Here is a 25,624-nt window from a genome sequence, read left to right as displayed (position 1 = left end):
CTGCTTACACAGGGCCACCCTGTCACCCGGCTCATTATCCTGCAGGCCCAGGCCTTCAAAGAGTTATGGACCAGCGGCTCTCCTGCTTTGTCCGTAATTACAGGAAGGCTATTTAAATATGATATATTGTGAGCCTCAGGGTACATTTGCCTGTGTCACAATCTGACTTGTTTTTCTTAGCTCTCTCTCTCTCTCTCTCTGTGTGTATGTACGTGTTTTGAGGAGGTGGAGTGTGAGGGGAGAGAGGGACGAGGAGGGGCGTCGGTGCCTTTTGCTCCCATTCTGGTTCTCCGAGATGGCAGTCGCAAAGAAATTTTTACTTTAAATAAGTCACGGTGGTTTAATTGCGCTGCCGCTCGGGGCTGCAGAAGTAACGGGACGCCGAGGTGTGAGATTTAGATTGGACGGGCACCAGATTTTGTGCCTGGAAAATTAATGATCAAAAACAAAGGAACGGGAGAATTAATGATCAACGGGTGAAATAAAACATAGAATTTAGGCCGTTGGAACAAGTACACTTTAGCAGGCAGAGATCAAGGCTGACAGTGTAAAGTGTGCTTGCTCCTTGCTCTGAGCCGAGACTTTCTCAGTGCCAAGGAGTAGGGTCACATGCTGGGTGAAGACTGGCACTTTTCTTGCACAAGTGACACAGCAGTGCTTGCGATCTGCCGGGAATATTTTGAGGCGGTTCTGCTGTTGAGATGCAGAGTGTGATCTTAGCTGACAGTATTTGTCTAAAACAGTATCTGCCCCCCCCGCAACAACCACCACCACCACCACCACATACACACCTCTCTACAAGCGTCGCAGTGTTCTTGAAAACCATGTCTCGCGTACTATGCAACCTTTTCACCTCGCAGCCAAGACGCAGTTGGCTCAACAGAAACTAAGCCGCGAGCCCGAGGAGCGCGGGCAAAAAACGCTTGCTTGGAAAATCCGAGCATGATTGAAAACAAGATGTGTTAAATCAATGCAGTTTATCGCCTGCCTGTTCCTGGCAGCCGCCTCTCCTCGCCTCATTCCCAGACAAACGAGATGATATAGGTGCGGTGTCACAGTGCTCGCTGGGCTGTGAGGGCTGGGAGTCATGTATTTATCAAGCTGCCTGTTATACCGTTTTTGATGTCATTATTACAGGTGCTTACTGCAGAACAACAGCTCTGTTGTTGTAATGTGCTAACCACAGCACAGACACACATGACTGCAGTGGCAGGGCACGCAGAAAGAGCTCTGCAGCGCTGGGGGGGGGGGGGGGTTGTTGGGGGTAGCCAATCTGGACGTGTCTTTGCCCTCCTGATCCCCAGTGTGCATCAGTTTAGGGTGCGTGCATGCTTGTAAAGGCGATGTAAAGTTAAAAATCTCCCATTCTAAAAAGGAATCCTATCTCATCCACCTCAAAAGACAGACATGTTTATGTGGAGAATATCCCATGAAAAGGAATTAGGTGCCTGTGCTTGCTGACCGATTTCTGCATCTGGACCATGCAGGGAAACAAGAAGACAGCAGATGCAGTGCTTGGATATGTAGCGGTACGTTTACAGCTTAAAGGAAGACTGTGCTCAAACTGCGCAGTGTTTGTAGTGGAGCGTTTGCACTTTTGGCCTCCTCAGGGGTCAAACCTGGGGAGAGGTCAAAGAAGAGCAATCAGATTGGATCCTGCTCTTGTCACAGGCTAAAGGAGCTGAACACCTTTAGTCTTGAGCACAAAAGGAAGCTGTGAATTCGGGCAAGAATTCGATACCCTAGAGCATCACTAAAAGTCATCTGAAATGGATGAATTCCAGCTCAGCGGTGAGCCAGGGATACAGGTTACCAGGACACGGGGAGTTAAGAGGATGTGTGTTCCAGACTAAAACCAGGAGCCTTTTCTTTCTCAAAGACCTACAGGCTGCCAGGCCAGTGTGTTGAAGTCTGTGCTTCTAGAATCATTCAAAACCGTCTGGGTGAGATTCTGGGACCTTCAAGCTACTAGCAAGTGAATACAGGGACAGGGGCTGAGCAGAGCTCCTGTTTTTGTGAGCCTCCCGTTCTGGCGTTCAAGAAAACTAAATGGGTGGGGACTCGGGGCTGTGGAGAACAAACCTCCTGAGTGGAGCTGTGTCAGGAGTGCCACGCACCAGCGCCACACAGTGCCATCTGAGGCCCGATTGGCCCATATAGATTACTGAAGTCGAGCCCGTCTGCGGGGGGGAGACGATCAGATGTCCGTTTGAACAGCAAGTTCTGTTCATGCCTCCAGGATACGGCCCAGGCCGGGGGCCCTGGAGGGCAGCAGAAGGAAAGCTGTAAGAATAAGGAAAAAAAAACGCACACAGATTGCCGACGAAGTAGATGTCTATTTCTTCAAAAATTCTCTGAGGACAATTAACAATTGCGCAACCGCTTAACGCATGTTTTCTCTCGGAGGAGAATTGTTTTTTTTTCCCTTCTCTCACTTAACTTCCAGTCCTTGGAGACAGAAGAAACAAGAGAATGAAGGGCCCGAGCTGAGAGAACGTCGCAGTCTGTGTAATGTTTTACTTACTGGTCCCAAAGGCATGTCCCGCTCTGACTGGCTGAAGGACCTGAGTCTGTTTAGTCTTAGACGAGACTGTGAGGAGACCTGATTCTTGCATTCAGAATCCTCAGAGACACTGACAAAGTGAACCCTGCCGACTTCTCCAGAACCAACAGTGAAACACGAACCAGAGGGCACTGGTGGAAACTACTCGGCAGGGCATTTAAAAATGAGAAAAGAAGGCACTTCTTTACACAAAGAGTGGTGGGAATGTGAAACCAGCTATCCAGCCATATTGTTGAAGCCAAGCATTCTTTGTGATCATTATCTATAGTCTTGAGTTGAAGTATGTTCACCTAGGTGGTGTTGACTTGTGACCAAACAAACACTACGTATCTTTTTAGTGCTTACAGCCAGGGATATTTTGTCACCCTTGTTAAAGAATTCTGGTAACTACAAGTGGACAAAGCAGCTCTCTTCGTCACTAGTGGAAACTGTATTGTTTTTATTATTGAATAGTTTTTCTGCCTTGCCTGACTGGATTCTGCTGAACAGACGTCGGGTACTGTTGGTGTATAAGCAGAGAATTAATGATGGTCTCCTGGCAAATTGTAGCGTAGTAGGTGAACACACGCTATTAGCACCGGTGTTTTGATGTTTGAAAGCAAGTTAAATTGAGCTAAAAAAAATACTTTCCTCCAAAGACGTGCCAAGGAAACAGATGTCATCAATACAGGGGAGACTGTTTTAATCACAACAGGACAGAATAAAGATTGTCAAGTACAGCCGTTACAAATCTCCATAATCTGTCGCCTGGATCACAGAAAGATCTCGTCTTATTTAGAGGGGAAAAAACGGAGCACTGCCAAGGCAAACACTAGGAAAAAAAAAAGTTCTAATGACTTCTTTGTTCCTCCAGCGAAACCTTGTAGGAATTTCTTCCAGGCAAGTGGAAACGGAAGTTGCAAGTGGAACGATTTGCCAGTAATTACCGTTCACCTATGTCATTTGCAGAAAAACAGCGTGCATTGTCTGACACGGTACCTTCATTTAATAAAGCCCTACGCAGAGAACAGCCGAGTCTTAGCCCACCAAGAGGAGAGTGAGCGAGGAAAGAGCGAGGAGATTAATATTACTGCCATTCCTCTACTCTCCCCGGTGTCTCCGTGCTGACACCCAAATCTACAGTTTATTTATTTTTCTTTAAATAATAATGTTAAGACGTGCCTAATTCAATTACTTCTGTGGCTGTCGGACGCCATCCCCTCAATCGCGCTTGCTGTACAACACCCCGGAGCTACGAGTTCCATATGATATTTAAACAAGTTCTTTTAATTGCTTATATTAAGTGTCGATCATTCAGCTGCACTTGGCTGTGAGACTTGAGGAAACAAATTCCTCTCACAGTCACATCAGACAATCTTTTGATTAACAATTGAAGCTTTGTTGGCACAAAAGGGATTCATTATGTTAAATTAAAGATGTACTTGCAGAGTGTGAGAGCAAGGAAGAGAGAGAGAGAGAGGGGGGGGGACAGGAGGCTTCTCTGTGTGTGATTTGCTTTGCTTTTATTGCTACCAGATAATAATAGTGTTTGCATGCAGTGTGAGTGAAAATGATCATAGAGCTTTGGTGTTGTAGGAATTGCTTTAAAGCCTGTGATGCTAGCTGGTTCCTTTTTTAAATAAAATAGAAATGACCAACAAAAATGAGCACTTTTTCTAGATTTGACACGTAGAATTCTGAGTGTAACACACCTGTGATTCCTTAGTACTGTATAAAGATCTGAATTTGACTAGAGGATCCACAGTGTTTTAACTAGTTTAAATGTTTTTTTGTTGATGTTTTTCAACTTAAGCAGGCCCCGTAACATTAAAAAGGGACAGTGCTCTTTAATAAAAACTAAATCCAGTTGATTTTTGTTAAGGGGGGGGGTCAATTTGGCCATTTTTAGTTGTGCTGGAAAGCGGATCGGAATGATTTCAATTTCTCGCACTCTCTGCACGTGCACGTGAATGAAATGAATGCAACATTTATCCTCGTGCGAGGAGGAGGTCCTGACGATGCATTGTGCTTGTTATGGCTGCGCGGCGATAACGAGGCGTGTTGGACTAATTACATAACAGGAGCTGAGAGACTTAATTGGGACACGGCGTTCGGGGAAAGTGACCCCTCAGCTCGGAGCTGAGACAGGAAACTTCTCCCGGGCTGTTTGTGCACACCTTGCAAAGCGTGCCCTCAGTGACCTCGACACCGATTCCATTAAAGTATGTTAGTCAGGGAAGGCTGGAGCAATGCCGGAAAAGCTTTGTCATCCGTGCCCAAAGGGAGCGACAGAATAACACCACAGAGAAACACAGATACAGAAATCTGTGTAAAACAAGGGTAGCTTTTTTTCAGTGTCAGAAAGCTGCAGGCTCTGTAACAAAGGACCTCCACCGTTAGAAGAGCCCAACAGAGGAAAAGAGTGTTTGGCAGCACACGTCTTTTTAAAATACGTCTCCGTCCATCCGTGTTCTGACCGCTTCCTCCAGTTTGGGGTCATGGGGGAGCTGGAGCCTATCCCAGCAAGCAACGGGCGCGAAGTGGGTTATACCCTGGGCTGGACGCCAGTCTGTCTCAGGGCACACACAGACATGCACACACTCACACCAGGGCCAGTCTTCCTAGAAGCCAGTTAACTGACCACCATGTCTTTGGACCTTGGGAGGAAATAAAGGCGAACATGGGGAGTACATAGCAGATACTACACAGATAGCACGCCAGCAGCCCAGGTCCAGAATCGAACCTGCAAAGCTAACCCCTGCACTGCTGTGCCCCCCCAATTTTCTTGGTAATATTCTAAATCTTTGTGCTCTGCCCAAAGCTATCAGTCATTCATCAGACTACAGGAAATGTGCCTTGAGTGCCCGATAAGTGTTTTTCCACCAAACATGAGAAAACTTACCAAAGCAGGTTGCATGAATGCCGAGTACACCTCAAGTCCCAACCCTCAGTGACTGTTTTGCATGAACCCGTCTGTGTGTAAAGTTTGCTTTTCAAGGCGTTTTTTTTCTACTCTGCCTTTAGTTACTGTATCTGCACACCACCGGCAAAACATCTGCAAAACTGTAATCAATTGCTACTCTTGACCTTCTTAAATATGTGACTTGTTCTCCCCGAGCCAGATTCACTAAGGTTAATTCAGCAAATGAAGCTATTAATCTTTCTGACCACAGAGAGCTGTAAAGGAGATTTATTTATTTAAAAAAAAAAAGGTTTGCTTTAGAGCGCTCCTGAAATGCATGTGCTGGAAAGGAACAGTCGTAATACAGAGAATAATTTGGGAAGAACCTGATTTGGGGAACGCAGCATATATATTTATGTGGTATAGAAAATACACTTTTTTGTTTCTCACGTATTATGGATGCAGATAATAATACAAGATGGCACAGATCTGATTAATATTCCTGTAGGTACGGGGTAAAAGATAACATCTTAGAGATTAAAATGAGAACATTTGTGCTCAGAAATCACTGAAGCTCCTGACAATGTGGTAGTTGTACTTGATAAAAAAACATTACAACTACTTTCCTTCAGTTTCATTTGCCTTTTAAGCAAGGCAGTAGTGCTCTGTTCGAAGTCTTTAAAACAATGTGTCTTGGTAAATGGATCCTTGGCCACTTCTTCCCTTCTTATCTCCCATTAAAAGTATGCCGCTGTCACTCTGCAGTTATAAACATGATTTCAATTTCATGAATGACTGACAGCCTTTTAGATTTGGAATTTGACAAGATAAAGGGTTTATTGGAGTAATTGCTGCACTAAATTTAAAAGTAAATGTCCTTTCAAATCCCTAGATTATCATACCTGCATTTTACTCTTACTTTTATAAATAAGGGCAATCTACTTTCATAGGAATATGAAATGACTTCCATTAGCATGATCATGTATTTAAATGTATCCCTGCTTCAAAAGTTTGCATTTGTATTTTCAGTCATAGGAAGAGTACAGACTGCATCACCTTCTTAAAAAAAAAATTCCATTACAAATACTTTCTACTTCTGGCAATTACACTATTTTAACAGCATTATAAAACAGCGCCTTGGCTCGTAATTTAGTCCCGTGTGCTTAAGAAACCAAACAAAATTGTTTCTGTTTGTGTGGCATTTAGAAACAGTGGCGTTGAAAAAAACACACACAGCTTGACCTGATTGTCTGGATTTGGAGTGCACAGGAATACACAGACTGGGATACTCCCGTTAGGAAACCTCCATGTCCACTCCTCCTCATCCTGAGATACCAAAATATTGTGCTGTCTGGCCTGGGTCAGGACTTAAGGACAACTTAGGCAAGAGAGCAGAGACCCGTTCTGTAGACGTTGGCAGCCTGCACACACATTTCATTTCTCCAGTTCAACGCACACACTGGTTACATTCCAGAAAATGTTCAGTGGCGTAGTTTTAAAAGACAAGTGACGGAAAACGTCGATGCCAGTGATCTGTCGAGGTTCCTAATTACGATGCCCACCCCCAGCAGCAGTGACGTTTTGTTGCCTTGAAGTATTTTGTAACCGTGAGCCCATGTCTGGTGTCCCTGCAGCCCTGAACGAGCCCACCATCGACTACGGTTTCCAGCGGTTACAGAAGGTCATCCCCAGACATCCCGGCGACCCGGAGCGTTTACCAAAGGTCAGTCCCATTTCTCATCTTCCGGCCCCTGGCGGCTTGTCTGCTGTGCCCCACAGCGCCCCCACCTGGCTAGGCGAGGGAGCGGACGGGAGAGGGCCGGGACCTCGGATCTCCTGACCTCTCGCTCTGGGGTCCCCCTCCTTCCGCCCTGCCAGCAGCGTTAGGGCTGTAACTGTGAGCGGTGTGTGCCCTGAGCCTCTGGGAAGGCGCTGTGCAGGTTCCACAATGCAACGGCCCTGACTGAGCGCTGCAGACAGGGCCTCATCTGTTCACAGCTTGTCCCTGCTCTTAAAGGCTTTCCTTTCATTGACATCCCTTTTATCGTTGGGAAAAAAAACACTAAGATCTGAAAACAACCTGAGATTTGTAACCTGGTTTAAACATCATTGTAAGTAGGGATCAGTAACTGCTAGGGTCATTAGCACTCTGTTTAGGCTCTGTTGTGGTTAGAAAGACATTCTACGTGGAATTTGCAACCCCTAACCTAGAGTGTTGCTATTTATTTGAGCTCAATTTCCCAGAACTCGGTGGGGAAGACATCAGTTGCATAATTAATCATTATTACCAATAATAATAAACGTAACGTGCCGGTGCAGAAGTGCATGTCGCCGTGTGTCTCTCCCTGCGTGTGGCAAATGATTGGTGTGCTACAGTCTGCGCGTGTGGTTTTTGTGTGGGGAGCGCAGGTGCCTGCGTGCGCGCGCGCGGGCGTGTGTGTTTCTCTTTCCGAAAGAGCTATCGCTGAGAATTGCATCGTTATGAAGGACTTAATTAAGGGCAGCAGTGGTGCGCGGCGCACACTGTTCGGCTTAATAGTATGAAAGCTGGGTCCTTGATGTGGAAAGGTGAAACAGAAGCTTAAAATATCACAGTGTCGTTACGCCAGCAGTGCCGCGTTGCTCAGCATCGGGAGTGCCCAGAGACGTCGCGGCGCAGTTCTGGAACCCGAATCTGGCAGGCTGCAGAGTTCCAGAGCTAGTGCTGGGTGTGGCTGGGACGTCAGGGCGGCAGTCTTGTTCCTTTGTGCGGGAGACAATAAGCAGAGCCCTCTTCCTTGTGGAGGAGCTAGAGAGTCAGCTACAGAAAAGTAATCCACTGTCTTTTCGTTTCTTATCAGTATGTGTGCGTATGTGTTGTGCTCCTTGAGCAGAAAACGGCGGCGTAAATTGATCCTTTGGGAGTAATAAATACACATTAGTTTATCATGTTCTCCATGTCCTATACCCTTGAGCCTTGATGGAACAACAACACTTAATAGACTAAAAAGAGTAATTACGGCCACTGCGGCGCGATTTCTCAGCCCTCTCAGTCCTACCTGACCTTCCACTTTCGCTGCTCCCCACCCCCTCTGACTGACTGAGACATTGGTATTCATTCCTAATGGGGCGCCTCAATTAGACTGCAGCACGGCCGACCTTTAACATGTGACCGCGCAACACCTCGGGCATCTTCTTTTTATCTGTTATTAACCTAGCCAGACAAAGAGCCGCACATGGGGCTGCACGCTGTACATGTGTTTTCAAAATAACGAGCTGTGTCCCTTTCCGGGAGCAATCATGGCTGGAGCCATAAGAGATCCGGCTCCGCCAATCACTAAGAGGGGAAATACGCCGACTTTGCAATCAGTTGTTAGACTTGACGTTGGATGTAAAAAGATTTGGGTTCGTGTTTTAATCTAAATACTGTTTTACAGGTTCAGAACAGGCCAAACTTCTGTGATTTCCAATGAGGGACAGGACAGAGTTCACGTTTTATGCTGAATAATAGTTTACAAGTTTGGAAAAGTTCAAACTTCTGTTGTTGCAACTTAAGGACTGGACGTAGAACGTTTCAGGCTACATACTGTGCAGTCAGGCTAGTTCCGAAACGGTTAAAATTGTATTGTTGCATGAGCCGCAGCTCGGAGACTTATCTAGAGAACATTCTGAAGCACTCAGACCTTCTAGGGACCTCAGAAGAAGAAGAGAGGAACTGACCACTGTATCAGAAGAGAGCCAGCTGGTTTCATCTTTCTTTTCCCCCTCATTGTTATTGCGGGGCTGGTTTTTCCCTTTGTGTTGTGTTTCTGAGGGGCTCAGAGTGCTTTGATGGGACCCTCAGACACGAGCTAATCGATAGCAGTGAATAGAGCTCGCGAAGGCCTCAGCTCCCGCCACGAGCCACTGAAGAAAGGAAACAGGCCTGACACCTCGCAGGCACCTCGGCCCCTTCGTGTGGGCAGCCACCGCATCCCGTGAGGAAGAGGGGTTTGAAGTAGTGGCTGTCAGGGAGCCAAAAATAATTCCACAATTGAAGTCGACAAGCGGGCTGCCCGTTTTTTGTCGTCTGATATTCTGTCCCTCCGTTTTCCTCCCGTTCCAGAAAGACTGCTCTTTTAAAACAAACACGCCGGCACTTAGGAGTTCTGAAACTTACAAAAGTGCACAAACACAGAAAGAGGGTGGTGTAGATACTTAAACGCAGCCAAAGCAGCGCGTCTGCGCTCCTGTCTCTCCGTGTAGACAGTGCTTGCAGGGGTTTTCTTACAGAAGGCCGCATTGTGAGTCTGGCAGTTGTAAAGTAATATTACTTGCGCAGGGCAATGCTGCATTAAGTCAATGGCCTGTAGAGTTAATCGAGAGGATTACGGAAACTGATAGAGCCAGCTAAATACTGCGTGTAGTTACTTTGCTGGTTTTTGTTTTAGATCTCTGTTGTTTTTTTTTCATTAGTTCTTAAGGCAAAACAGGGCTTCCGAAAAAACGCTGCCGCCAGTATTGTTAGGATGTGGATTATTTTAATTTCATGGAAAGCTGTTGCCAAGGGGAAGCTTTTTTTTTTTTTCCCCTAACAAGCGGCTGGGCTTCTGGTTCTCGGGGGCAGGGTTGTGCCAGAGAGAGCGAGCGAGCTCTTCTTCCTCTCCCCACTCTGGTTCCTCTCTCTCTCTCCCTCTCTCTCTCGCTCTGCCTCGGCCATATGGCTCTCCGGTAGCGCAGCGCTCCCCGACCTCCATCTGGGGTCCTGCGCAGCAAGACCCACCGTCAGCCCCACGCCAGACGGGCCGGCTGCTCGGGCACGCAACGGCAGGGGGAATCGGTCCGAGGGCCGTCGTTATGGCAACCCCTCCGCCCCACCCCTCCAGGGCCCCTCCCCTGGAGGGCCGGGGTCCAGCACGATGCCCGCCGGCCCCAGAGCGGCGCAGGGCTGCACAATGGACGTCACCCTGCTCACACAGGCAGAGGTGACAAATGAAAGTGAAAAGGCATTCGGGTACTTAGATGAAAACTTCACGCCTTTTCTTTTGGGCCTGTACACTTATATGTGTGGATACAGAGCTGCGCCCAGTCATGAACCAAGATTCTAGGGCAAAATGTCTGCCAGGCACCACCAAGGCCCAGACTCCTGGCGTTTTTGTTGCGCAAGGTTTAGTACAGGATTCAGGAGACAAAAGAAGCAAGGCGTTCTGTGAAATGGAAACGGAATTGGATGTGGTTGCCCAGTGGTGTCCCTCTGGCGCTGTGCAGGAGAGGAGGTGGGGACTGCCGGGCCAGTCCACGGCCACAGGTTGTGTCTGGAGCTGTGCCGGGCCTTTCAGAGCTGCGCGGAGTTCCACTGGCGGCAGGCGGAGGGCAAGTGATGCTGTTTCGGTTCATTAGTTCACATTAGCCTCATGCTGCGGAATGCGAATAACAAGGGGACAGCGGGCTGTGGCAGGGGAGCAGGGCAGTTATTAGTATTGCAACACAGAGGGCAAGCTCTCCTTGGCAAGGAAAGACTGCGAAAACAACCAAAGCCCTTGCAGGAAGGGAGTCCTTCATCTACTGCAGTGTCTCACCAACACTGAGCTGCTTTATTTAGCTCAGCCCCGGGCAGTACCTCAGGACACTCAGCCCTCTGACCAGGACTGCAGGACACTCAGTCCACTGACCAGGACTGCAGGACACTCAGTCCACTGACCAGGACTGCAGGACACTCAGCCCTGGGCAGGATTGCAGGACACTCAGCCCACTGACCAGGACTGCAGGACACTCAGCCCACTGACAGGACTGCAGGACACTCAGTCCACTGACCAGGACTGCAGGACACTCAGCTCTGGGCAGGACTGCAGGACACTCAGCTCTGGGGAGGACTGCAGGACACTCAGTCCACTGACCAGGACTGCAGGACACTCGGCTCTGGGCAGGACTGCAGGACACTCAGCTGTGGACAGGACTGCAGGACACTCGGCTCTGGGCAGGACTGCAGGACACTCAGTCCACTGACCAGGACTGCAGGACACTCGGCTCTGGGCAGGACTGCAGGACACTCAGTCCACTGACCAGGACTGCAGGACACTCGGCTCTGGGCAGGACTGCAGGACACTCAGTCCAATGACCAGGACTGCAGGACACTCGGCTCTGGGCAGGACTGCAGGCCCGGAGATGTGTGGAGAAGCTGCAGAACCCTGCTCCTCTCTTGACCAGCAGCGGTGATGTCAGAGAAGACAATGAGAACAATGCTTTCCCGGAACAGATGACTAACAGTGTTCCGTGAGGCAGCTGACTCATTCCCTGATTTTCTGTGCGGAGTTTTAACTTCTATTTACGTCTGTTTCTGCGGTAACCAGCCCCTGCCCCGAAGCAGCTGGCAAAGAGAAGACCAATCCTGAAACCTCCGTTCGCCACGCTAAGAGCTCCTCTGTGTTTGATCTGTCTTAAATGTGCTCACAAAGTGTCATTCTTGTATTTTCCACCATTGCGTGTTATGGCACCATGCAGTCCCCATGGAGTATACCCTCAAGTGGGCTCTGTGGGTGGTTGAGGACCTCCCACCTTTAACAAAGAAACAAGGATCTTCCAAGACTCTAGAACTTTCCAAGATCTTCCAAGACTCTAGAGCCTTAATGGGATTCTAGAAAGATTCTCTCCCCAGTTAATGTGCCACCGAACAGCACAGCTTCCAAACTTTACAGTTTTTTTCTGTTCCATTGACATGGCTCCTACCTGGACACCTCCTGCCAAGACACCAGATAGGTGAATCATTTCTCCTGCTGTAAAGTGCGTTTTGCTATTATTGATCAAATTGTGTGGGTACGTCTTTGGCGCTGATTGTGGTACATTGAACTCTTCCCGGACTCTCTGAAACGCCTGCTGGACGTTAAGAAACAAAGAAATGTTCAGTGTTCAAACCTGAACACTGAAAAACAGGCCCCATCCCCCGGGGATAGAAACGAGATGCAACCAACTGTCAGCAGCCCCACTGCTCCAAACAGTAAATAAAGTGTCCAACTGCGTGAACAACTTGAAACAACTGCAAGCTGAAAACAAGACAAAAAAAAAACTCTTCAACAGCCTTCCGTTTCTACAGGGAGTTTGAGTCTTCCAGGTGTTTCAGAGGCTCATTACAGACGCAGTCCCAGTGGAAACGTGGTTGTGTGTGTGTGTGTGTGCTCGAGGCTGCAGGATGGGGGTTGTGTGTCTCCGGGTTTGTGCGATCTATCCTTGCCACTGTGACACCTGGCAAACTGTAGCCCAGCTTCTGATCTCTCAGAAGAGCGAGCGCCGTCGATGGCATTGGATCTGGAACGGATGAAAATAAAGTCTAAAAATACAGCGCGGCTCTGTCCCAGGAGACTTTTCCCTGTGTAGCCCGTGCGTGAGCTGAGGGACCTACAGAACGTGAAAAAACCACAGAGATCTGTCTGTTTGTTCGTTTTTTGTTTAGAACAGTACCGCCCACTCTTTTGAGTTCATCCGGCTAAGGTGGAGGCTAGAATCCGCCATTTTTATTTTGAAGATCGCTGAGCGCCGCCCTCAAGGGGTTAAAAGTGGGGTCTGTGTTTCTGACTTGCCTCCTCCCAGCGGGAAGTAACTTGGCACCCTTTGTCGAGAGAGCGAGCCGGGTGATCCATCATGGTAAAGTCAGCTGTCCAAATCCGCCTTCTCTCAGGTCAGCCGATCGAACCCTCTGCTCCTTGGACTTTATTATTGCTTACGGAACAGTAATTGAGTCACTGTGGGGGGGAAAGAGGAAAGGAAGGGGGAAAAAAAATCAGCAGGGCCCCTCCGAACACAGACTGATCATCTTTTTTCCGCTCAGTAGAACAAACAATATGCATCAATTAAGCCTCCTCTTGTCAGCGGCGTTCAGGTCTGTCAGCAGATGGCTTTAAGCCTCTCCTTTCTCCCCCTCCCAGCCCTGTGCACCGATCCTTGGTGATATTAACAGCATCTCATGGCCAGCCTGGCTGCTCATTCCCGGGCTATTGATTTTCCTTTTTATTGAGGTAATAACAGTTTGTTGAGGGCACTTCTTTCTACTGCTGGAGTCAATCACAGACAGGTGAGAGATGGCTGCAGGCTGGCTCTTGAAGGCTTGTCAGGGAAGGGCGAACAAAACTCCGGAAGCTGCAGCTTTTTAGCTCTGCTTTAGAGAAGTAGTGTACAAGAAGGCTAAGTCTGCCCTTTACCATTCCTTTAATCACCAGCATTGTTATACTTCTACCAAGAAGATAGGTACAGGAGCTGTTTCTAAAAACAGAAAGCAGTGCTAAAAGCAGGGTCTCAACTCCATGCTTTCAGCAGTATAGGCATTTTATATATATCTAGCCTGACACACATATGATCTAGCTGATATACAGGCCTGGATATGTGAACAGATTATTTCTGAGCAGAACCTTTAATTGTTCAGTGAACACTCACAGGACAGCCAGTGAATGGCTTAGCTTGATATGCTTGGCTACCGTTCAACACGGACAATCTGGGGGCCTGTTTTCCTCGCTGCGGCAGTTATTATTTTTGCCTGCTTCATTTCTTCATAATTTTGTCCACATTTTCTGTACCATTTGACACCCACCTGAGCCACACACACACACACACATGCACACACACAACGATGATCAAGAGCTCTACATCCGTGGGCCCAGGGTAAACAGAGGGAACTCCCGGGGGAGAGAAGTCACAAGAGCCTGGTTTTGATGGGAAATGGGCAACGTTGCAGAAGTGAAAGGTCTCGGAGCAGTTTTTAGATCGGCGTAAAGATTCTTTCAACATGGAAAGAAGATCCGGTAAAGTTAACACAGTCGTTTTGTGTCTTTTAATCCGGGGAGAGAGCAGCAGAAAGTGATGTAAACGTCTCCTACAAAGAGGGCTGTTTTATTACTGAGGAACTGTTCCTTAAGTGAAAGAAGCAGAAGAGACAGCTTCTAATATGGGCCAGTGGTCACCAGTTCAGTATCCAAGCTACAACTCAGCTGGTTTCTCCAGCTCTCCTCAAGCCCTTACCAGAGTGTTAGCTCCTTCTGTGACCTAGTCGAGACCTAAAGACCCATCAGGACCAGGGCTGAGTGCTCCTGCTTTATATACAGATGGCACATGGACTCTTCTTAGTCTCTAGTATTCATTCAGTATAATCTTGTGCTATTTAGCTACTCTATTCAAGAAGTGTATTCCTGTTTTGATATTATTTAATATTCATTTCACTGACTGGGAGACCTGGTGATTTTGCTCTGCCCCTGTATTCAGCTAGACCACTCTTAAATCTCTTAAATGTGATGGCCGGTTGTTTTTTCACAGTGGTCAGGAGAGAATTGACAGGATCTCAGACAGAAAGTGTTAAATTCCTCTCAGGCTCTTACACAACAGCTCAATAGGAGGAATCCAATACGGTCAAGTAAGATGAATGTATTACACAAGGCCTGGGAGGTTGTTTTTTTTTCAATGTTTTCTTTTTGTTTGGGAACCAGGGTAAAACTTTCTGATAGAATGCCACACGCAGGGACTCGCAGTTTGTGCCGTTTGTTCAATCAAATCCTCCTACCCCCCCCCCATACACACACACATACACCACGCCACCCCCACCCACCTAGTGTCTGCCGAGAGAAACGCGGGCTTGGCGATATTGACTTGCACAGAATAACCTTTGAGTCAGTGGGATGATTTATGAATTATGCAGCGAGAGGACATTAGTGAAAGAGCAGGCTGACTGATTGTTATGATCGGCAGCCTGTCGGTTGGGGGGGTGCGGGGCTGTGTGTTCAGTCATGAGAGGCCTCCCTGATAAGCAGGCTGTGGTTCAGGGGTGGGACCCCCCACGGAATGCGATCCCTTCCTCGCCATGGGGGGCCACCTGACTGGAGACCCACTCCCCAGAAAGGTCAAGGCGCCCTACCGCCTGGCGAGACGCCCGTGACTGGCCCATCACGTGCAAACTCACACCAACACCCACTCACAGGGACTCAGACTGGCACCCTGTTCCTGCCCCATACAAACCTTGGGTTTTGAACAAGCGAAATTAATTGGACAGGGGAATTGAAGTGTCTCCCAAATCCTTCATTTGTTTTAAAGAAAAGGTTTAATGCCCAATACTTGATCCCACCGAAATGCCATCCTGATTAATTTACTGATCTTGTCAGTGGTCTGTGCAAAACCTAGTTTCTTATCTTGTCCTTCATGCGGTTGTCAGTTTTTGAAGGGTGGTGATAGTTATGCCTTTTTAGCTTTCAAACACGTTTGACAGAAAAACCACCATTTCGTTCCCTGAGATCACCGGCAATACACGTCATTGTTTCTAACGTGGGGTTCCTCAGGTGTGCCGATTATTTGTTTTTTAGGTGATATTCCCTAGAATTACACTTATCACCTCACTGCAACATCTCAGTTCATCTCCCATCACACCGGAAGCCTTCACATCCTTAACAGCGATGCACCAGTCAGAGAGAAGCGAAATCGGTGCCTCCAGCTCCTTCGGTAGATTGGCACGGGAAATGGGCGCGTGTCGAGGTGAGCTGTTCCTTTAAGAGGCAGCCGGGGGCTGTGTGCGCGCGGTTCAGCTCTCTCTCTCTCGCAGTGCCAGCGCGCCCTGCCAACAGGCCTCTCTGCCCAGCCCGCCCTCCCTCCCTGCCCTTCGCCAGGCCCCCCTGGGGACCAGCTGCTGCCCGGGGATCTCAGCCGCCGCCGTCTCTAACCTGGCCGCGGCCTGGCGCCCGGCGTGCTCATCTGCGCCCCGCGCTCAGGGCTGCCTGCTGTAGCGCCGACTGGCAACGGCGTCACCTGGGTCAGGGCAGACCGCAGGCGAGCCCCAGACATGTGAGCGCGGCGAGCTCTGCTCCAGCTAACCGCGGCGTTCGAGAGCTCCTGATTCCTTCTGGGGCGTACAAAATGCACGTGTCTAGTGTCACGGCCAGGGGTAATCAGGCACAAAACTCCTCTAATTCCCACAAACGCAGGCTCGTTAGTTAATCATCCAGTCGGGTCACCACTGCAACAGCACACTTAAGGGCTCTTTCCCATCCTCTCAGTGCCCAGTATTGGGTATCCCACTGGAGCTCCTAACCTTCCTGTTTTCTCCTGTGTGCCGTCTGTTTCCTGGACCTCCGGCTTATCGACCTGCGCTTGCTATGGCTACGACTTCGAATACTCCGTATCGGTCGAGTACACCTGGCTCTCGGGAAACCTGTGCTTCAGGTTGTATCAGTTACTGCATAGGGTCCAGCTTTCATCTGGGCTGCTGCGCCGTGACATATAGGAACAGGTAACAGTTTATTCCAAGCTGAGAGGAAAGGAAGGGACAAGGTTTTGGCTGTGGAGACGCCTTCAGGTGTGTCTGCAGCTCTTCAGGTGTGTCCGCAGTTCTTCGGGGGAAGGGATGGCAAGAACTGCGGACACACCTGAAGAAGGCCGCACAGCCCAAAACGTTTCATTTCCTTTCAGCTTGGAATAAACCGTTCCCTGTTCCCTTGTAGCCTCCCGCATGCTGACGCAGCTACCTCCTCAAACTCATATGTGTATAAATACTACAACGACAGAAAAAGAGATTCGGTTTTAAATGTAAGCCTACCTAACTTGCGCTTGTCTCCTCTCTCTTATGAAATGAATAAATAGATGGCAGAAATTTTCTGTTGCCATGCAAAATGTGATTGGGGCTAATTGTTTGAAGTTTGGCCTTTATCTCCTGATGGACGGGACTAGTACTGCTAATAATAATGAGAATAAGAAGCCCTTGCTTCATATAGCTCTGCACTTTTCATTTGATTTGATCCTGAAGAGCTTCACACACAGAAGGGGACCCACTTCAGCCCCCAAGTGACGTGTGTCACGTTCGTAAACCCCTCCTCTTGAGGACGCTCCAGCCCTTCCTTGTTCTTTACTCATCTCTCTCACCTGCTCCCTGTTCCAGCCCCCTTTTCAGTTCCCCTTAAAAGCCAGACGCCTACTCTGTTCCGGGCTCTGCATTGGTTTCCGTACCAGGCGAGTCCGGGACCTGGAAGCGCCTGGTCCCGTTAAGGTTTTAGTTCCTGTTCCCGTTCCCGTGCTGGTTCCGACCCGGTTCCTGTTTTTATGCAGTTCATCTCGGATGGACCGCTCCGGTTTTGGACTTTTGCCTCCTCTTGGATTCCCCCTTGGACTTTTTCCTGGATTGTTTGCCTCGGCCACACCTCCCCCGAACACCTACGCACCATGGACACGCCTCGTCTTCATTCCCGACTCCTGCGTACTTTTCCCCCGTGTTTTCCCCCACTCTAACCCGGATCGTGTCGTCTGCATAGGGTCCTGAACGAACCCTTTTGTGACAACATGCAGCCCCACCTGGGTAATGGTAATCAGGTAAGGTTGTCACCTTCTACCCTGGTAATCAGGGTAGAAGGTGACAACTCAGCAGCTGGGCTTTTGCAACCCATCCCAGGCAAGAGAGTTTACTATGACCCCTCCACCATCACTGGCCAGGGATGCCCTCTGACTGGCCAGACCACACATAGAGCATCGGGGGGGTTGAGCTCTCTGGATGGAGTCCCAGAAATTCTGTTAGAGAGAGAGCAGAGTGCACGCCCATCAGGTTAGCCAGCATCTTCTCCGTTCCAGGATGTTACTCATTACTGGAAAGGTAAAATCACGTCATCTTCCAAGACCCGTCAGTGTTTGCTTGGTATCGCTCTCGTTAGGGGTTCTAAATGATGTCACATCACACGTGTCTCTGACACCTGGCCTGGGACGCAGGATCAAGAGTGATCTGTGCCTTTTTAGTGCTTCACGCTTCGCCTACGCACGATGAGTAAGCAGAGCAGTAGGCCTGTGACGTCAGCGTTGGCTTTTAAAATCTTAATAATGGATTTGACTCTGCACATGCAGAAAACAGAGCTTCATTGTCACGCATACAAAGTACCTCCTTTGATAGTGTCTGATTGCCTCACACTACATAACCAAAATGTCCAACTGAAAAAGTTGCAGTCGGCTGTTTTTTCTTTTGCTTTTGTGGCACGGATTTGTCTGCAAGCGCAGTGAAACTACAAGCCCCCTATGAGGTCTGTTTTCTAAATCTCTGAATTAGGGGAGATCCTGTTTGTCATGAAACAAATCAAGAACTAAAAGAAATTGGTGTCCAAGGGCACAGGCCTACAAAAAAAAATGGTAAAAAAAATGTTTTCCCTGAAAGCATTTTTGCATAAAAAAACCTAGAAGGAGCCTATAGAATGCAAAGTACTGTTTTTGTAATCTCCCTCCAGTGAACCTGCATAGATGATAAAGGGAAAAAGCTTCACAGTGTGTCTGTGTTTGTAATATAATTACATTTGAAGTAATGCATCGTTTCCTCTGGAGTTAACGGGAAATGAATCTGAAGTCACGATGTACTTGTGGGCTATTCATATGACTTCCCCTGTTCGCCATGAATTAAACATGAACTACCGCTTGCAAAGGGTTACCGATGAAGGCAGATTATGCTACCATTACATATAAACAGCTTTGCCCATTTAACACACCAGCAAGTTTCCTCTACCCAGCCCTAAGATCCCATCCAAGAAAAGCACAGTTTGTGAGGGGGGAGGGCGTGACGAAAAACTGCAACTTTCGGATCAAAGAGCCGGCGCACGTCTGGAACCCTGAAAATACCGTCAGGCAGCGGATGTTCTGAAAACATGTCCGAATCCGACGCGCACACCCTTCTGAGAAACGGTTTAGCTCAGCGACTCTGACGGGAGCGTAGCCCCCGAGATCTCCGCGCACGCAGGCGCGCACCGGCCAGTCCGGAGAGCCGACTTGTGCGGAGGCAGCACTATCCGCGCTAATGAAATCAGAGCAGGCGATAGATGGAGTCCAAGGGTCAGGGTGGCAGCGCAGGAAGTATGACATCATCATTTTTGTCTTCCCGTAAGATGAATGATTCTGACCCCTCTTGTATTACGGCTCTAATAGAACATTAGGAGATGATAAAATTGCAAATGAACAAGCACGGAGATAAATTTGTCATGTTTTTACTAGCCTGGCTTCCTTGTAAATGTGCCTCGCTTGTTGCCTTTTCATCCAGATGTGACCTAAACATTATATTTTCTCAGCATCTCCTTCCCTAATGAATATATATCATATTACCGGCTCTCATAATTCACATAGTAATAGCCAAGCCTGAAAAGACTGGAGCGTGTTGTACAGTGGAGACTGCCAGACCCTTCAGAGAAAATGCAGGAGTCTGAATGCTCTAGAGAGCTGGCACAATATACTAAGGCCTTACCCATCTAGTGCAGTCTGTCCTGAACAGTGTAGCCACGCTTAGAAAATGATGAAGGTGTGATTTGCCTTTGGTTGGCTTGACACATTCAGAAATGTATCATGGTGACTGTAAGCTGGGGGTGTTTGTCTGAACCCTGTGCCTCTGCTGTCATGTGAAACATCCATCAGTTGTCAGCATTATCGTCAGTATCCCCACCCCCCACCCTCACCTTTGTTGATTCAGAAGATAATCAGTGTGGCCCCTTGAAAGACCGTTTAATACGTTTAAAACAAATGTGATTAGCCAGTATTTTGAATCCCTGAGTGAAAGCTAACGATAGGAAAAATAGTTTGTATTAATGAGAAATTGTTGGCAAAAAAAAAAACTCAATTATTGCTGACAATAAGGCATCTGGCTCAAATTTGTATTGCAGGCGTGATTAACTATGGGGTTATGTTGTAATTTCTGGACAACTCCTTATTCTTATTTAATTAAAATTGTATTTCCTGTTGAACAGGCCTTGACATTGCGTATTTATTAGGTTATGCGATTAGAAGGCAAGAATGTGTTGGTTGTTACTATGTAATTCTGATGTAATTGCGTGCCTGTGTTGCAGCAGTGTGTCATTTCCTACCTGAATTACAAAAGCCACTGCCCAGAAAATGTGTGGCTTCTTTGGGCTTGAGTTTTGCTGGATTTCCTCTGCCAAAGATCTTTTACAGAGGCCCTCCCTGTGCGTGTCTGAGTTCTGCTTCACAGTTAGAATCTGTCAGCCCCACAGTGAGAACAGGAGGAAACTGCTTAAACGGAGGTAAAGGCAGTTACTGCTAATATTGATATTATTAGTCAGGAGTGTCAGGGATCGCTAGGTGAGGTGTGTCAATGTAACCAGCCTCTGACAAATTTGAATCTGATTTATAGCAGCAAGCAGGTTTTGTCAAATATAGGACAAGTCCTGTATAGAAAGAGGAGAGAAAGTCACGCTTGTTAGTTCTAGGGCTCAGGCTGGGGGCTAATGTATCTGTGAAACATGGGCTCTTCCCGGTAATTTGTCTCTGATGGGGGGCCTTCCGGAGAAGACACACTCAGGAAATGTAGATCCCAGGAAGGCAGGGGAGCCACTCATCCATACAGAAAAACCACTTACTCTCTCCGAACCCCGCGCCTCACCACGAGCGCACACTTTAGGTTAAATGAAGTTGGTACTATTTCGAATGCTTGATTTCTCCACCTCGGAAAAAAAAAAACGCAAGTAATGAGAGGTTAACATAGTGGCAGCATTCCCATTATTGAGTGAATTTAGCACCTTGGACAGCGCACTAAAATCTTTATTGGTTTTCTGACCTCCTCGTCATGTTCTGTCTGTGTGTTCAGTGGGTCTCAGGGCTGATTGAAAGGCAATATGTTCGCTGCTGAACGCACACGCATGCTTCAGGGCTTGTTCACAGCGAGGGTTACAACAAGGAGGTGAGAGCAATTTTCTGGTTGTCGCACTGCGAGCACATTTCCCGGACCCAGCACATTAACTTTTAAAAAGGGCTTTATAGGTTCAGGATGTCTGGTTGCAAAAAAGAAACAGAGAAGGAAAAAAGTGAATGAATAATCCTGTGTGCTCTGTGTCTCCTGATTCTCACTCTCCTTTACCAGCCCCCCTTGCTTAAAAGGCACATGCATATGTCCTTGTGCAAAAAACGTCTGCCTCGTGGGGTGGAATGGTTGCTAATTCTGCTTAATTTCGTGCACCAGCCCTGAAAAACCAGCAAGTGATTCATATGTGGGACTGTAGCACTGGAAGGGCCTCTAAAATTAACTTTTTGAAATGCAGAATGGGGCGTTTTAGGTGGTGCATGCAACAATTGATTTCTATTGCAGTTAAGCATTACATGATTGCATGTGTGCATAAAGCACCCATTCGTACTGTATATAGCACTGATATATCTATATATACACATGCCTTTCCAGAACACTGAAAAGGAAAGTGCCGGGGAAGTGCAGGGTGCTAGCTGAGGAGTCTCATGTATTATTTAAACTGCATGCTGTTCCAATCATCCTAGACCTGCCGTCACTTGGACTATCTCACACCACGATCAAGCAGGGCTGCGCTGGCTTGCTCAATCCTTGAGAGAGACTGGGAGTACATTGTACGAGTTGCTGTACGGCCATAATGGAGAAACAAATAACTGTAGTCAGGGGAATGATTAAAGAAAAAAGTACAGTGTGTGAATGTCTGGCTGTTGCCTTTTCAATGCCCTGAAGGCATCCGCTTTTATTGCTCCAGTACCATATTAAACAATAAAAGATAAATGTTAATGCTGCAATCCTGTTGATAGATTGTAGATATACCTTTGTTACTTTCAACAAGGTCCTATAGTAATTAGCCAAAAAAATCTTCTGTACCTATCTAGAGATATCTATAGGATAAATGCACAATCTGAATTATTATTGGTACAGCTCAGTGGTGTAGCATTGCTACCACCCAGCTGTGTGGAGTTTGCATGTTCTCTTGTTTGTGTGGGTTCTCTGCTGGTGCTCCATTTACCTCTTACCTTCGAAAGACATGCTGGATAGGTGACCTGGAGATTGTCGGGTTGTGTGTGCAGGTATAGTCCTGCCCTGCGACTTACAGACAGGCTGCAGACTTTCCGATAACGGATAGGTGGATGTTTTCTCTGACATTGTCTTATATTCAGACACAGGGATCTATAACATGCATTGGAAAACTAAAAACTAAAAGCTTGCCAGTCAAAAATATGTTATTAAAAAGGTATTTCCGAAGAAGTTATGACAGCCAAATGAATGCAATTATGTTCTTATTTTCCCACTTGGAACCAGGTGAAAATTGAAGATAACAGCTATGTTCCCTCTTGTACAACAATTAGCTTGTAGAGTATGGCAAAGTGTTAGTACTTTAGTGAAGTTACTTTTAATGTTTTTATTGCTTGAATAGTCCCCCTTTTATTTCCTCGTAAATGAGAAAAAGAATGTGAAAGCAAAATTGTTCTTGTACTCATTTCACTTTGGGCATTTCAGTTTATTATAGTCTCTTCATATTGTCATTACTGTGCTGGCCTCAAAACAATGTCTTGCAGCTAATGGCTGTGCTTATTGTCATTAGCCAAAAAATGTAATTGTACAAATTCATGTCACTACTTCTGAAAACACTACTTGTGGGGGATAATTCTGCAAACAGCGCAATGTATGATACTCTTTAACTTTCACTTTCAATGTAATGCAAAGGTTTTTGGCACATTGAAATCAGGATCAGTTCATTTGCTGCAGCAGAAAAAAAAGACTTCTTGTTAAAAAAAAATGAATTTGGATTCCTGTCTTCATCTGTGCCGTTCAAAGAAATTCAAAAGATGCGCACGCCGTTTTGTTTTGTTTTTTTGCTTTGAAGTCTTCTTGAAGTTGGAAAGGTCAGGGAGTAAACTTTCAAAGAAATTGAATCGATGTGCTTTTCTAAGAGCCCCATCCGTTTCTGGGAGCTGAACCGATGAGATTAGAATGGGCTTCTGTCACAGAACGAACCTCCCTCATAGAGTTCTCTGTCTCTGCCTTCTGCCTCCAGGAAGTGATTCTGAAAAGAGCCGCAGATCTGGTTGAGGCGCTGTACGGCATGCCCCACAACAATCAGGTGAGCCTGCGACACTCCCCTGTCAGGGGGCGAATAAGAGGAGAAACTCAGCCAAACCAGTTCTCAGCGGTGGATCATTATTGAGAGTGACTGCAAGTCTTTTCTGGGCCAATAATGGCCGAGAGATGCGGAACCCATGAATAATTTAAGCTTTAAAAGCAGATCGAGCTCAGCTCTGTCCGCTTCCATCTGCAGTGTTTTACCACAATTTCCTCTGCAGTGATATCTTTCTCCTTTTGTTTTAAGGAAGGGTGCACGTGTGAGTGGAAATAATATGTATGTACAAACAGAAATAACCGTCACTAGCATTATCTGTGAAGCACTCACCACACAGAAAACTCTTCTTCTTTTCGTTATCTTGCGCCAGAGTGTTCAGTGTTCTGTTGGGGGGATCTGTGCTCCCAGTTTCCTGGTTGTTGCAGTGAAGGTAGCAGGTATAGGTCCTACAGCTGTCGGACATTGCCAGGGAAAACACTGGCAAAGGGGCAGCGAGCTGACCGGTGGGAACCAGAGAGCAGCACTTGCTGACACCTCACTCTTTCATCTCCAGTACATGGAGTCATTAAGCAGTATTCTTAACATGAGCTGCCCAACATGTCAGTGTGAAAGTGTGAAAGTCCAGGCGCTTTGTCAGGTCACAGGGCTGTCTGGAACTCCTCAGGGCTGGTGTTCCTCACCCCTGGCCCCCAAGGGCCACAGGGCCCCCTGGTGTTCATTCCTCCCAGAACTTATTACCCCAGCGAATCTGGCGTTTCTGTCAGGCCCATGGCCCTCCGGGGCCAGCAGCTGGCGCGACTGGTCTGTACCGCCCTGTCTCGCTACAGGAGATCATCTTGAAGCGGGCAGCAGACATCGCAGAGGCCTTGTACAACGTGCCCCGGAACCACAACCAGCTGCCCGGCCTGGGCAACACGTCTGTCCACGCCGGCATGATGGGCGTCAACTCCTTCACCGGACAGCTCGCCGTCAACGTGTCCGAGTCCTCGCAGGCCGCCAACCAGGGTAAGTGTGACGCCACCTTGGGGGAATCACGTGCAGCCGGAACTCTTGGACTGCCCAGGCCTCAGAGCCCCAGCGGGTTGCCGAATCTGCAGTCGTCAGATTGCGCTGCCCTGGCGCAGTCGATTTAAACACTGCTGTGCCCTGGAACAGGATGCACACTGGGAACCCCGCCACATGCACCCCAGTCTCCCCAAGGTGGTAGGTGTCTCCCCACAAAATATGTGGGCCTCTCAGATTTCCTCCTATCCCCCCCCACCTCCAGAAAAAGAAGAATAAGCCAGCCCAAGACCCCCCCCCCCACACCAGGAGAGCCGAATAGATAGGAGAAGGATCACCTCCTACCCCACCCCTGCAGAAAACAAGCTGATACAATGAGGAGGAGAAAAACGTTTAAAAGCAGGGAGAGCATACAAGTGCCCCCAGGTGACCCCCCCCCTCAAATATTTTGTCAAGCCCATCTCTGCTGGCCACCTCTCCCCTCCCACATCCAGGGGTTGACTGGTGTTTCTACAGCTGACTCACCAAATTCTTCGGTGTTGTTATTTTACCAGGCTCACACATCTGTAATCTGTACAGTGTTTGTTAATGACTTGCAAGTCTGCCCACACCAGAAAATCAGCTCTTGAATCTTTTGGTGGCCCCCCAAAAAAACAAAAAAAAAACAAAACAAAGATAGAACTGCAACTGATTCTTTGACGGTCTTGACTCCAGCTTATAAAACATCAAGGACAAATACATTTTGACAGTTACACTTTATGATTCCTGGGAACACATGAAGACTTTTGTTTTTTACATATATTAACACAGAGAGAAAAAGATCTATTTGTCTGTTTTATTTTTTCCTCTCCGAGATCTTTTGCTCAATATGTTTGGTAAGACCCTGCTCCCTCTCTGCGGCTCCTGCTATTTAAAGCAATAATAACAACTGCTTCGCTTTTATAGCATTTCCCTCCTCCTTTTTTTTGGAATCCAGATGAACCTCTAGTAATAATAGTAGTAATAATGGAGCTCCGGACAAACCCAGGCAGCTGCCGAATCCAAAAGAATCACAGTGGTGTTTATTTAAATGTGTTTGCAGTGTTTGTTAAACTGAGCCCTTCCACACTGCTTCCAAGATCACATCACAGAGGTAAAAGCAAGGCAGTTCATGAATTGTTTAAGAACTGATTCGGGATTCTGCCATGAGGAGTGAACTCAAGAGACGTAAGAGAGGAAGGGAGGATTTCAACAGGATCTTGTCTCTTCGATGCCTGTCAGCCTATACCGGGCCTGCCTGTTTTACTACAGTATCTGTCCCACTTCTAGAATGAATGATTTATATTAAGTCAGCTGTAGTGATAGTAAAAAAAAACTGAAAGCTGAGTGAAGCAGAAATAACTGGAG

General features: G+C 47.5%; 1 protein-coding gene across 4 annotated transcripts in view; it reads left to right on the top strand.

The window, feature by feature from the left end:
* ebf1a (EBF transcription factor 1a) overlaps nt 1–25,624 on the top strand; it is a 193,793-nt gene that overhangs the window by 150,205 nt on the left and 17,964 nt on the right. For all 4 annotated transcript variants that reach the window (XM_006631692.3, XM_006631691.3, XM_015349366.2 and 1 more), the window contains exons 11-13: nt 7,079–7,167; nt 23,174–23,239; nt 24,064–24,241. In XM_006631692.3, coding sequence (XP_006631755.1) covers nt 7,079–7,167; nt 23,174–23,239; nt 24,064–24,241 — 333 coding nt within the window. The remainder of the gene's footprint in view (nt 1–7,078; nt 7,168–23,173; nt 23,240–24,063; nt 24,242–25,624) is intronic.

The sequence above is a fragment of the Lepisosteus oculatus genome, chromosome 11, assembly GCF_040954835.1.
Source record: "Lepisosteus oculatus isolate fLepOcu1 chromosome 11, fLepOcu1.hap2, whole genome shotgun sequence".
NCBI lineage: Eukaryota > Metazoa > Chordata > Actinopteri > Semionotiformes > Lepisosteidae > Lepisosteus > Lepisosteus oculatus.
Note: the sequence above shows the minus strand (reverse complement) of the source record. Positions and strands in the feature narration are given on the sequence as shown.